The sequence below is a fragment of the Heloderma suspectum genome, chromosome 1 (assembly GCF_057233095.1).
Source record: "Heloderma suspectum isolate Gila_16-S chromosome 1, 16-S_ref, whole genome shotgun sequence".
In the NCBI taxonomy this organism is placed as follows: domain Eukaryota; kingdom Metazoa; phylum Chordata; class Lepidosauria; order Squamata; family Helodermatidae; genus Heloderma; species Heloderma suspectum.
In genome coordinates this window covers 209,061,143-209,074,111 of record NC_139458.1, presented here as the reverse complement: position 1 = coordinate 209,074,111, position 12,969 = coordinate 209,061,143, and the positions used below count along the sequence as shown (strand labels likewise).

Genomic DNA, 12,969 nt, shown 5'->3' with positions numbered 1-12,969 from the left:
ACGGATGGGAAGAGATATCGATCTTCCTGACGCCATGCCCCCCCCCCATCAGATTGGGGTCAGCTAATGCGTTTCTCAGAAAGATGGCTGTCAGTCAGACCTCTGGGTAAGAGAGACGGTTTCCAAGGGATGTGCCCTGTAACTGGGTTCCACACCCAGAGATCCAGGCATTCGGAGAAAGGCTTGGAAGCCATAGATCACTTGCTACACATAGCAGGTGATCCAGAGAAACACTGGGAAGCCATAGAAAGTTCTGGGAAGCCATAGATCACCTACAAACACTACAAAATAGACGGTGTAGCATCAGCTGATGCGGCATTTGGGCAAATCGCTTTGCAGACAGGGTGGTGCCTCGACATCCTGCTCCTTCGATCCCACCCTCCTGGTTACTGCCCGAGCATATCCCTGAAGTCAAGGAATGCCCTCAGTGAGGCTCTGGAAAAAAACGGAATCGGTCTTCCTGGGAATTTCTGTTCTCAGAGACTCATGGAGGGCGTTCCACTCAAAAGACTAAAGGGAGGAAGGAGCATAAGCAGGGAGGAAGCCTTGGGCATCTCTACACCAGCCTAAAATCCTGCATTTAAAATGGGGCTTTCTGCTTCCATTTTAAATGCAGGATCACAACGACTCCCTTTTTCACCTGTTTCCTTCCCCCCCTTCCCTTCCCTTCCCTTCCCTTCCCCCCTCCTTTCCCCATATTGGAGTCTTCCATTATTTTCCATTGATCTCGCTCCTCTTCTGGCCGCTTTTCCTTTTTTCACGGAATGAACTCGAGCTGGACACAACGGGGTAATTTGAGACCTCATTATCTGCGATCTATTTTAAAACGCAACAAAGGGCATTTAGTGCAGGAGGCGCCTTGGAGGGTCACAGCGAGCCCGCAAACGTCCGCGAAAGAGCCATCACAATCGCTGGATAAAAGCACCGTGTGAAGAAAGCCCTAGTGGGTGGAACGAGGAACTGGGACTTGCTGCTTTGCTATGCTTTTTAGATGTTAAAAAACAGTGTTCCTCTTTGTGTAACAAGAATGCTCCAACAGCGATAATAATCATCAATAGACATTAATTGAATAAGGATAAGAAAGGCTGTCAAGGACTGAGGGTTAACAAACACAATGGATATATAGCTGCTAGGGAATCTCTTCTATCTTGAAAATCTTGAAACAGCTAAGGGGAGGAAAGGACATCGGCAAGGTGTGCTGGGTTCTCTCTGAAGGGCTGAGCCCCCCGGCAGGATCCCAGTGGCAGTACAACGCTAGTGACGCCTTGACAGACGTGTCCTCCTCCCTATGGCGTCTCCAAAAATCTCTCGGAGGGATGGAGAGCAGAGCACCACGGGGGGGGGGAGGGCGGACAAAGTCATGGTCCGTCTCCTCTAGTTGGCCCACCGGATCAACAGAGGGAGCATATTGAAAGGAGAAGAAAGGTAGCGTAGAAACGTGAAAAGAAGGGGCGAAAGACAAAGCTAGGAAAGACAAACTGAATAAAAGAAAGGAGAAGGAAGAGGCAGAAAAAAGAAGAGTTGTGCCGAGATGCTTTAGTTCTTCATATATTGTCAAGGTCCTCCATCAGCACGTCACCTGGGTGGAAGAGAAGAGAAGAGGAGGCATAATTCTACCAGCTTCATTTGAGTTAAGAAAAGAAGTGAGGAGGGTGGTTACCAGGAAGAGGGCCTTTTCTGCTGTGGCACCCCGGCTGTGGAATGAGCTCCCTAGAGAGGTTTGCCTGGCGCCTACGTTGTACTCTTTCCGGCGCCAGGTGAAGACCTTTTTATTGTCCCAGCATTTTAGCATTCTAGTCCTTTAGGCCTTATTTTATATTGTTTTTATGCTCTACTTGTGGCTTTAATTTTTGTGACCTGCCCAGAGAGCTTGGGCTATTGGGCAGTACAGAAATGGCATGCATTAATTAATTAATAAATTAACGAATGAGAAAAGGCATGGAGAGGTCACTGGAGCAGACGCAGTAGTCATGTTTGTTATCCTCATTTCCCACCGTTCCTCCAAGGAGCTCAGAGTGGTTCTCTCTACACCCCTTTTGTCTTCCCAATAACCTTGTGAGGTAGGTTAGGCTGAGAAAAGAAGACCATCCAGTGAGCTTTGTGGCCAAGTGTGGATTTGAAGCAGGGTCGTAGTCCAACAGCTAGCCAGTACTGAACACTGGATGGGCGAAAGAGTGGGAAAGTTGCTTGTGGGTAGATGCTCACAGTAGAGCTCCGAAGGTGGGAGGTGGCTCCCGCTTTCAGCCCTGTGGCTTGGCCAATGGGGCTGTCTTGGGAAGAGCTGTGTCTGCAATACGGCATGGCTTTCATTTCGTCCAGTATAACCCAGGGACAGAAAACAGCTACAGAATGCAAACAGTGCAGCTAGGAAGCAGGCAACTGGCCCAGAAACCCATCAGGGATGGGTCATCCACCCCAAAGCATCTCTGGAAACAGTTCTGCACAGCCGGTGGACTGATTTCCCAGAGAGGCGTTCAGAAAATTCCTTCGAGCTCAGTATTGGATTGTCCAGGCTGGATGCCTAGGCCCTCAAAGAAGGATGAGAAGGGGGCTGGGAGGGCTGCAGCAGGGTCTGTGCCCCCCGGATGCTGCCACACATCCACGGGGTGCCCAACAAGGCTGCCAACCCTGGGAACGTATCTCCCATGGTTCCCAGGTTTCCCAGATGTGCTGCAGATGAGGGTGGGGTCAGGAAGGCACTGATCAGACGCATGAACTTGCAAAAGGTTTTCAGAACAATTGCAACACAATCACTCGGCAACAGGGATCACCTTTGCGAGCGGAGAGGCTTTGGACCGTGATAGGCAATTCTCCGCAGATCCGAAATTTGTGCAGCTGGTGCCAGACTTTTTCTTGCACTTCCTTTGCCTGGATGGGTGAAAAAATCCCGCAAACATCAGAAGCCTTTTTTTTAAATCCCAGAAAAGGAGGACGCTTCAAAGTACAACCCCTCCCCGCCCTGGCAAGGGTGACCCGGTAGCTCACCTCCTTCGCCATTAGTTCTGGGCCATTCCCGAGAAGGGAATAAGTGAGGAGGATGCCAGCTTCGCTCACTCTTAGGAGGGGGTCGTAAATGGCCAGCAAAGCTGTTTGCAGGAAGGACCTCCTTTGGTGCTCGTTGAAGAGCTCCCCAAACACCTAAGAATGAACCGACAAGAATCCTCTCGGAGTCCTCTTCCCCAACAAAATAATGCCCCAGGCTGCGTAAGCGGGCCGGCAGACGTTCCTCCCATCATTCCCGCTTCCCCCATTCCTCCTCTCCCTTCCATCTCTCCCTTCCGTCTTGTGCTGGCACAGTTCAGAGCGTAAGTTCCTTGGGGCAGGGACTTGTCCCTTCTGCCCCTATTACTCTGTGAAGGGCATGCACACTGATAATACGACGTCAAGCGTAGCAATTGAGATCATCATCATCACCACCACAAGCTGCCACGCTGCTTAAGTAGCGGGAAGTGGCGTTTGCACAACCTGCCTTGCACTGCAGTTACCTCTCCCCACAGATCTGATCACAAGACTGTGCAAACAGTTCTGAAGTGAATGCTTCCCAAATGGAAAGAAATGCCTCTCCGTCCCATCCCTCGCTTCCCTCCTGGAGCAGGAAATCTACTGGAGAAATTTGGTGGGCAGTGGGGCGTCTGGCACCCCAGGGTGCCACCGAGGGACATGCTTACCTCTCCAACTCTCAGGGTGTTGCGATAAGAGAGCACCTTCTGCTCCAGTTGGTATTCCCTGCACCACAGGTCTCTGGCAACGCTCCTGCGTACTCCTGAGAGGGAGACACCAGATGTTGCAGCTTCCAGTCCCAGAGGACCCCAAGCGGCCCACTGCTCCTCTTTCAGGGGGCTGCCAGGGCCCCCTCCAGATTTCCCTCTAAGAGCATTTCCCGGAGGCCTCTGCGGTCTAATCGTAGGCAAGACTAAAGAAAGCAAGGCTCACGTTAGCCTCTCAGCAGGGAACCTCAAATGCGCTTGCAGGCTTCTTTCCTAGCCCTGTGAGTGGTCCTGGGGCAGGCCTACGTACCGCACAAGTATTGCACGAGGCAGAGGCCATGACAAAAGCAATATCACATCAGAACATACAACTAACCGGAAAGCAACAAAGGAAGACGCAAAACATAAGTGCCCTGCAGTGTGGGCCCTAGGCCTCAGGACCCTCCACGCTACCCGCAAAGTTTGCTCTGATTTTCTCTGCTGAGTGCAAACATCGCTATTCTATCGGTAGCTGCTGCGACAGCCCTTTGCAGACCACGTCAGTTCCTACACCTGAAGCAAACTCATGAGTTCCACGGTCATCAGCCAGGCATGCAACTCCGTGCAACAGGGGCCATTTCAAAAGGTGGGGCTACTGGAGGAAGGGCAGGGCCGGCCCTCCCATTAGGCAGAGCAAGGCGGTTGAGGCTCAGGTGGCCTCAGTGGTACGGAGCGCCTTCTACCAGCTTTGGCTCGTGGTCCAGACATGCCCCTATCTGGACAGGGATAACCTGGCTTCAGTCGTCTATGCAACAGTGAGTTAGATTACTGCAACATGCTGTATGTGGGGCTCCCCTCCAAGACAGTCTGGAAGCTGCAGGATGTGAAAAATAGGGCAGCGGATTGGCCGGCCCTGGCTGCGGCAAAGAGCTCCTCTTGCGTCTGCTCCCACTGACGTACCTTGCTGGCGCAGGAGTAACTGGTAGAGCCGGAAAAGGCCCTCCCTGGCATGCCGACTAGTCAGCGCCTTGAGGTCCGTGATGCATATGGAGAGCTCCGCAACATGGCGCCCCACGTGCGGGATTTCACTGGTGTTCTGCAGGGAAAGAGAACAAGGGGACTGTCACCTCCACGGAGCGCCTCAGGGGCCCCCCGTACTCTGATCCATTCCCACTGCAAATACAAAATAGTTCCACACCATGTCTGTGGAAACTTCCAAAACATATCAGAGCCTTCCAAAAAATCCGTAGAGACCACGACCAAAACAGGTGATGCGTAAACAGCCCACCGTATGCCGAAAGCCGGGTTCTCCGCCTGTTGTGGTCAGGGGGAACATCTGGCTTCCCCACTCTGAACACAGCTACCACGGTGGCATGGCTGATCCCAAAGCACATGTTCCCCAGCAGCAAACTGGGTTGACTAAAAGAAAAGCAGCATGAACCTGACCACGAGGCAGAGGCGGGGTCCGAGCTCCGAAACAGAACGGTCCTCTGTGGGACCTAAACGTGGCGCTGAAGGGCAGCACTCTGTGTGGCAGCGTGCCAGCCGTCCGGCAAGGGATAGCGCAGCAAAACATGTCTGCGGGCAGGTTGGTGCCGCACTGGAGCCCCAGAGGCTGGGAACGAGCAGTGGCAGCCTGGGCCCGCCCCCCGGCCGGAGCCCTGCAGCCCTCCGGAGCCAACCCCACCAGCTTGTGGCCGACTCACATCCAGCTCCGGCATGCCCACAGCAGAGCGCAGCAGGGCGGCGCTGCACCTGGCGGCCCGGACTCTCTCCACGGAGGCCTTGGAGGGGAGCCAGAAGTGGACGTGCTGCAAGGGGAAGCGGCACCTTGGAAACGTGGCACTGCGCACCGCCCCCCTGAGCGTGGCCCCCGGCGATCCTGCTCCTCGGCCGAGGGGACGGACCCGTCTGCCCTCCAAGGAGCCCCCCGCAGCTCTGCTCTTGGTGGGCGACGGCTCCTGCCCCCAGGGGTGCTGCCATCCAGCCGGGCAGGCTGCTCCTGGCCCCCCACGCCCGGAGGCTGGCAGGGCGGGGCCCTGCTTCCACGCACTCACGTGGAGGATCCTGGACAGATGCCGAGGCGTCGGGTCCCCCGCCAGCAGCGCCCTCAGCATGGCGTCGAGGGCTGCTGAGGAGGCCCTGCACAGCGCCTGGGCAAAAGGGAAGCCGCGTCAGGCGTGCCGGACGCTCCTGGGACAGGCCAGCCAGACTCCCTGCGGAGGTGGCTGTGTGGATGCCGGACACGGAGGCCGAGCTGCTGCACTCTGCCAGGAGCCTCCCCTTCCCTCTCCCCGCTTGCGCGGGCATGCCCACCGCCCCCAGGCCAGGAAGTGCCCGCTCAGGCCAGGCCGCAAGTCCCGCAGGCTCTGGAGGCGCCTCTGCACCGAGCTGGAAGGGATCTACCTGCTGGGCGACGCTGTGGCTCCCGACGTCCATGCTGAGCACCTCGGGCAGGCTGAGGCGCAGGACACAGGACTCCAGCTCTTCTTCAAGGGGAGGCTTGATTTTGCTGCCAGGGTGGAGAGGGAAGTCTGGGACGCTGCCCCCAGGGAGGGGCGTCGTCCAGGGGGTCCCCATCACAAGTTAATTGATGTACCCCCGATCGGCTGCCTTGACCATGCAACCCCCCCGCAGGGAGGCCCCCTTGGCCTGGAGAAGAACCAGCCCTCACGCCCCGGGCACCAAGAAGAGCGTATGCCAGGAGCGAGGGAATGCCCCCGCAGGCTGGCGGGGGAGAGGGCTGGACCCTCAGGCTCAGAGGCCGTCTTTCCCAAGGGAACATCAGGCAAATGCCCCCCAGACGTGTGGGCACTCGGGAGGGGAGTCAAAGTTCCTCCTGAGTCCTCCCAGGTCATTGCTCACATCCTTTTCCCTTCTTTCATAGCGCTGAAGGCTGTCGGGACAACCTCTTCTTTATCGTCAGGGATCCGCTGTTCTGACCCCCCGCCCAGTGCCTTTCTCCTTTCTGTTTTCCCCATTTTGTTTCCTGTCGTGTTTCGTTGGCTTTCCTAAAAATCTGAGCTTTCCTGCTGCTTATGTATCATTGCACCTCCCAATCCCGGATCGCCGGGAAGAAATATCGTGCCCTGCCCCCCAAACGCACCTCAATTTGTGGACGGCGTCCATGGCGCCAGTCAGGACCGACGTGGGCGCTGGTGTCGTTGGAAGCCTCTCCATCACCTCCTAGGGGAGCCCAAGGGGCAAGGCAGGTGAGGGCCGATGCCCGTGGACCCCGGAGGGCCGCCGCAGCCCCCGTCCGACGCTTCCCTCCCAAGCTCACCATCGAACGGGCGCGGCCTGAGCTCCCGCTCACTTCTGAGCCCTTCTCCTCTCGCTGGGAACAGGGATGGCAACTCCATCCCATCGTGGGCGTGTGCAGGTGCATTTGGCGATCCCGTCCCCAGGGCTGCAGAGTCCTCCTTTCTTGCACACCCACAGCACAGAACCACCCCCGGACCCTACCCCGGGTTTCCCACCCTCCGCTCAGCCGCTGAGAAGCCGTGAAGCGCCAGCCGCCTTAAAAGCACGCGGCACGCGGGCAAACGCGAGGGGAAGGGGCCGCTCCACGGGCCTCCTGGGGTTGCATCCACTCACCACTATCGCCTCCGCCAGCTCCGCCTTGGTGAGCGGGCGGATCCGGTGCAGGAGGTCGTCCTCGCAGGCCCTGCAGATGGCGGCGAGGAACCTCGCATCCTGCTTCCCCTGGAAATTGCAAGGGAGTCGGGCTGTCGGTCGGGGGGGAAGCGCCCTGGGATCTCTGGCTGCCTCCCCCAGAAGGGGCCATAAGTAACAGGGAGAAGCGAACTAGTGAGGAAGAATCATATCCAGTATGGCTGAGAACGTCACTCACTGCTGCCTGTGCAGGTGGAGTTACAGTGCCAGGCTGTTTGGACAGGATTCAGCTGCACCCCTTTACTTATCCCTCTTGTTTCGTTGCTTCTTGCTTGTTTGGATGTGGATCCATTTCCTGCTCGCTCTGGTTGGCTTTCCCACTAGCCATTTAGCCTGGATTGGGCATCGTTCGTCCGCTCTGGTTTTGACGGGGAATCCAGACGTCACAGCCAACCAGTGAAAGAAGGCATGTCGTCCGTTTTCTTATTTGCCCCTTCCTTTTAAAGTTTCTGGGACACACGAGTGACCGGGAAGCACGTAATTGAAGCGTCAGAAGCCACCCAGCAGAGGCCACTTTTAAAAACAGAAAGAAGTCAAGAGGCCGTTGCTGAATGGGAGTTCCTACTGAGTAAACAGCGAGTAGGCTTTTATCCGTGGGGACAGGCCTTGCTGGATTTTTATGGGGAGTACCATGGTGTGATCATTGGCCCTGTCTTAATTTCACTAATTTGCCTCTGATGGCGAAAAGCAATGGCTCAGCAACTCTGAAGGCCCCTAATGTAGAAGCAAGATGTGAGGGAAGCGTCTGTGCTGAGGGTGGCTGTTGTTCTTTTACCTTCTCTCCGTCCATGTAGCGTCGTATGATGCTGGTGGGGTCCTCAGATTGGTCCACGCCCGATGCATCTGAGTGCCGTGAACAGGTGGAGGCCTCCGAGCTGGATCTTGAGTCTGGAGGTGGGGAGGCACACAGACCATGTTGGGAGAGGAATATCCCCTTCCTTCTCAGAGACAAACCCGGGGTCTTCTCAATGGCTCTCTTGGCTGTGTTGCACTGCGCTGGCTGCCCGTCTCTCTCTGCATGCAGCGCATGGTGTGGGGCGAACGTACAAAGCCCTGAAGAGCTTGGGGCCACCTCCTCCTTCCTTTTCGATGGCCTTGTGTGTGTCCCACCATCAAGAGAGGCTAGGTGGGTGGGACCACGGGATAGGGCGAGTCTCTCTTAGTTTACAAGCTGACTGGCATCCAGGGAGTCCCCAAACGAGTAGAAATGGGTCCCTTCTTGGCGCATGGCCCTGTTTCACTTGTTTGCTCACCAAAGAAGCCCCCAAATCATGGAGTGCATTCAGGATTCCACCCACACAATTCCATGTCCTCTACCCTGGGTTTTCCACTTCTCCCCAACACTGACTGGAGTCCCTCAGGGTTTTCTCCCTACAGACTTGCTTTTGGACTTCTGCAAGCCACAGAATTCCCCCCAGCCTGGGAACTCCCTTCCGCGCATGCGCGATGCCATTTTGGCCACCTAACCCCTGGCACTCTCCCCCTCCCCTCGGAGATCGGCGTGAGATGAGGACGATTCCCGGACCTCCTCCTCCTCCAACCTGGGCATCTCCTCACCTGCACAGCGGTATCTGGATGTCTCCCCATTCTGATTTCCCAGGTCCCCAATGAGTTCCCATGTGGAGACTCTCTGAGGAGAGGTGGTCCTGCTCCTCGCCTCTTCCTGGTGCGCAGATGCCGGAAGAGCATCTCCCCTGGGACACTGCTGACGCTGAACTTTCCCCACAACTGCCTTCTCCTCCACGGGGGCAGAGGTTTTTTCCCTGCAGAGGTGGTACCATTTCACCTCTCCCGGAAGAGGGAAGATCTTGTTTCGGGAAAAGAACTTGCGCAGGCAGCAGCACCTTTGGTGGCCCCCTGAAGCGCCTTCCGCTTTTACGGTGGCTTTCCTTTTCGGAAAGATGCTTCGCAGCTTTGACAGCCTAGGAGAAGATGAGAAGAGTGACTTGCAGGGTTCTCCTCAGCCTAACCTCAGTGCCTGGACTGTGCAGAAGCCATTTCTCTTTTGAGGCTCTGGATGTGTTCCTTCCTGGGAATTTTCAAGCAGCCCAGAGTGTCACCTTTTAAAGGGAACCCTGCCTGGGCTGGGGAGGAAGGGACCCCCTCAGGCCCCAACGCAGAACAGGTTGAGACGTTCTACTCACATCCTTTCCCTCCCTCTCCTCTCCCTCAATAACAACGGAATGCAGAAACTGCTAAGAAAACGCGAGAGAGAAGCGTTCAGCTCCTTCTCTCGCTGAGCACTTCTGCCCATCTGCCCCCTGAACCAGCTGTGTCGCGCATCACAGAGGAGGGCCTGTCACCATGACCTTAGCAACGGAGCAGCCCTGGGCACTGCTGCTCTTCAGTGGCGCGGTCCTTGGTGTGGCCTTGAACCCACGCCAAGCCTTTTCCTTCACATCTGCGTGTGCTTTCGATTCAGGCCGGATTTGCTCATGTGCTGGATCTGCTCATGTCACGTCCGTTTTGAAATACAATTGCTGTCCTCGTCACGCTCCACAGGATGGCACATTTCCTGTCACTTTGCCCACCGCTCCGAGAATCAGTGCATCTCAGCGCAGCCCCAATAGACCTCTCACTGCTCTCCCTAATGTTCTCCCTCATAACACAGAAACACGCACACACGTGTATCTATTAGGTTCAAAACATCTGACATCTCATCTCAGTAGGAACTTCATATAGTCCACCTTGGCAGACGTTATTTTTCACAGTCCTAACATGCCAAGAGACAGTCTCTCCGAATCCTCCTCCCGCAGAGCAGTGAAGTGTGAATCACGAAGACGACACGTGCCCCTTCTCACGATTCCGACGCGCCGACCAGTCCAACAGGCCCTCACGGCTTCGCCTCCCTCAGTGCCGAACTCAGTCCGGCCCCTCGTCTCCCCTGCTGCCCGGCGGGCTGCCCTCGAAGGGCCCCTCCCTGGCGGAAGGCGCACGCTACCCCCATCGTCGGATCTCCGGGCCTCTGGGAGCAGCAGCGGAGGCGGGGCAGGAAGACATCCCCGGTGGGGCTCTGGAGGGCCCAGCGCCCACTGCCCAGCGCCCTCCTAGGACTCTACAGAGCCCTAGGAGGGACAAACCAGAGAGCTGCAAAGCAGAAACTCCCCCGGCGAATGCTTCTACCCATGGCAACGCCCCTCCCGCCCCCCGCCCCCCACGTGAATGTTCACTAAAGCACTGGGATCCTACGAGCTGACAGTTGCACTCACACCGCACAGAAACGTTTACGTTGCACAGTCTTTCAAGCGTCGAGGTGGATGTCTCTGAGGCGTAGAAGGCCTGGGTGGGCTTCCCGCCGTTGGCGAGGGCTCCTGTGGGCTGTTATGGGGCGGAGCCCTGGTCCGTTACAGCCCATCGTTTCGTACCCGCTTCTGTGTCCTCGTGGCTGGCCACCCTCTTTCCCGCTGGGTGTTCTGCTGGGCTTTCCAGAGCTGGAAGTGGGTCCTGAGGCTTGCACCTGTAGGCAGCGCCCTGTGTGTATCTCCCAAAACACTGGGGGCGCAAGGACATTCAGCCCCTCAGCGACCATTTCTTCCACCCGCAAAATGATGGAATAGGGTACTGGAGCTGTAACTGTTCCTACAGTAGCAGGGATCCACCCGCTACCGTAAGCCTGTGTCACCATCAGTAAAGGTGGATCCCGTAGCCTGTGTCTCCTTCAGTGAAAAGTCATCCTTTAGCATGCCGATTAGGTTGCTGCTTCATGTTTTGTCGCCGCCTTGTCAGGTCTGGGTGCAGCAGGCCTCACCTGGACCTCAGTTTCCTTTCTGTCAGGCTGAGATGCCTCTCCTAAAGCTGCGTTACTGGGAGGAGGTGCGCGAATCGAGAACATGCTGGCATTGTTCGTGTTTTTGGCCCCAACCCTTTTACCTGCGGCCTCGCCGCCTCCTGGAATACCGCTAGGGATGGCGGAGAATTTCTCCCCGATTCCAGGTCTAGAATCAGCAGGTTTTTTTTTTTTTAAGGCTACGTGACGATTGACGTAGCCTATCACGGCTGACTTTGCAGATCTAACCGTGATAGGCTACGTGAATCGTCACGTAGCCTATCAGGGGGCATTTTTGTTTCTTTCTTTCATTGCAATGGCGGCGGCGGCAGCCGGTCGAAAGAATTGCAGTTCGCGGCTGGGCGAGGCGAGGCGCCTCCTCCCCGGCCTGAATTTCGGCCGGGCCGAGGCGGGAAGCCTCCCCCCCCGGCCTGAACTTCGCGGGGGGACCAGCGAAGCGCCTCCCCCCCACCGCGAACGTCCTTCGAGGACAGGTAAGTGACTTTCGTCCACCCCTAAATACCGCCCCCAAGGGCGTCCTGCTCCCCAACCTCGATCGCCCTCCCAATGAGGCCTGGGAGGGAGAGGAGCTTCGCCGGCTGGTCGGGTATGAGGCCTGGGAGGGAGAGGAGCTTCCCCCTGCTCACCGCCCCGCTCTGCCTCCGGGGCATCCCAGGCCAGGAGACGCCGCTCTCGCAGGCTCCTCGGATGCAAAGGACACCCCCCATTGCCCTTTTCACCCCCCCACCGCTGCGCTTTCCTTCGCTTGAGCTGTCTGCCTATAGCTCAGCACCCTGGGAACCCGTTCACTCCGTAAAGCAGGGAAAACACCCTCTAAGCCAAGCCAAGCCAGACTGAAAGAACTGGGCATGTGTAGCCTTGAGAAGAGAAGACTGAGGGGAGATATGATAGCACTCTTCAAGTACTTGAAAGGTTGTCACAGAGAAGAAGGCCAGGAGCTCTTCTTGATCAGCCCAGAGTGCAGGACACGGAATAATGGGCTCAAGTTACAGGAAGCCAGATTCCGGCTGAACGTCAGGAAAAACGTCCTGACTGTTGGAGCAATACGACAATGGAACCAATTACCTAGGGAGGTGGTGGGCTCTCCCACACTGGAGGCATTCAAGACGAGGCTGGACAGCCATCTGTCGGGGATGCTCTGACTTGGATTCCTGCATTGAGCAGGGGGTTGGACTCGATGGCCTTGTAGGCCCCTTCCAACCCTACTACTCTATGATTCTATGTTCACTGAAGATTGTTTGGCGAGTTGCAGTCCAGGTCTAGAATCAGCAGTAATACTGATATGACAGCACAGTAATCTGAATCCATTTCTTTCTTCTATGGAAAGAAATAGACATTCCCAGTTAAAATACAAGTAGCAATGTATTGAAAAGCAATGACACTCCAGTTCCTAGGCGTTCCTTGTGTTGGCAGAAGAGAGCATTGCCGAGTCCCTTTTGCTTATCGAGACGTCTCTACGGAGTTGTCTGGCAATATCGCAGGCAAGAAGCCGCCTGACCCTCAAATCAGGCCATATTTATACAGCTTCTAAAATACTACTTCACTGCCAAGATGTCAATATAAACTGCTGTTTCACAAATTTAAGTTCACCATTTTGACTTCTAAAAGAATCTTTGATGGTCAAAACACACATTGTTGTTGTTCAGTCGTTCAGTCGTGTCCGACTCTTCGTGACCCCATGGACCATAGCACGCCAGGCCTTCCTGTCCTGCACTCTCTCCCGAAGCGTGCTCAAGTCCGTATTCATTGCATCAGTGATGCTATCTAGCCATCTCATCCTCTGCCGTCCCCTTCTCCTTTTGCCTTCAGTCTTTCCCAGCA

General features: G+C 56.0%; 1 protein-coding gene across 1 annotated transcript; it reads right to left on the bottom strand.

The window, feature by feature from the left end:
- Positions 1–1,044: 1,044 nt before the first annotated feature.
- Positions 1,045–5,803, bottom strand: LOC146358683 (uncharacterized). The gene is made up of 6 exons (XM_084807288.1): positions 5,393–5,803; positions 4,647–4,782; positions 3,669–3,913; positions 2,986–3,138; positions 2,772–2,868; positions 1,045–1,579 (listed from the first exon to the last, which is right to left on the bottom strand). The coding sequence occupies exons 1-6, from the start codon at positions 5,801–5,803 to the stop codon at positions 1,545–1,547; spliced, it is 1,077 nt and encodes a 358-aa protein (XP_084663414.1). The 3' UTR covers positions 1,045–1,544.
- Between the last annotated feature and the right edge of the window lie 7,166 nt (positions 5,804–12,969).

Coding starts and splice junctions, on each gene's coding strand:
- LOC146358683 (XM_084807288.1), bottom strand. CDS start 5,803: ATGCTGAGGGCGCTGCTGGCGGGGGACCCGACGCCTCGGCATCTGTCC. Junction 3,914..4,646: donor GTTACTCCTGCGCCAGCAAG/GTACGTCAGTGG, acceptor TGCTTTCTTTAG/TCTTGCCTACGATTAGACCG. Junction 3,139..3,668: donor ACACCCTGAGAGTTGGAGAG/GTAAGCATGTCC, acceptor GTTCATTCTTAG/GTGTTTGGGGAGCTCTTCAA.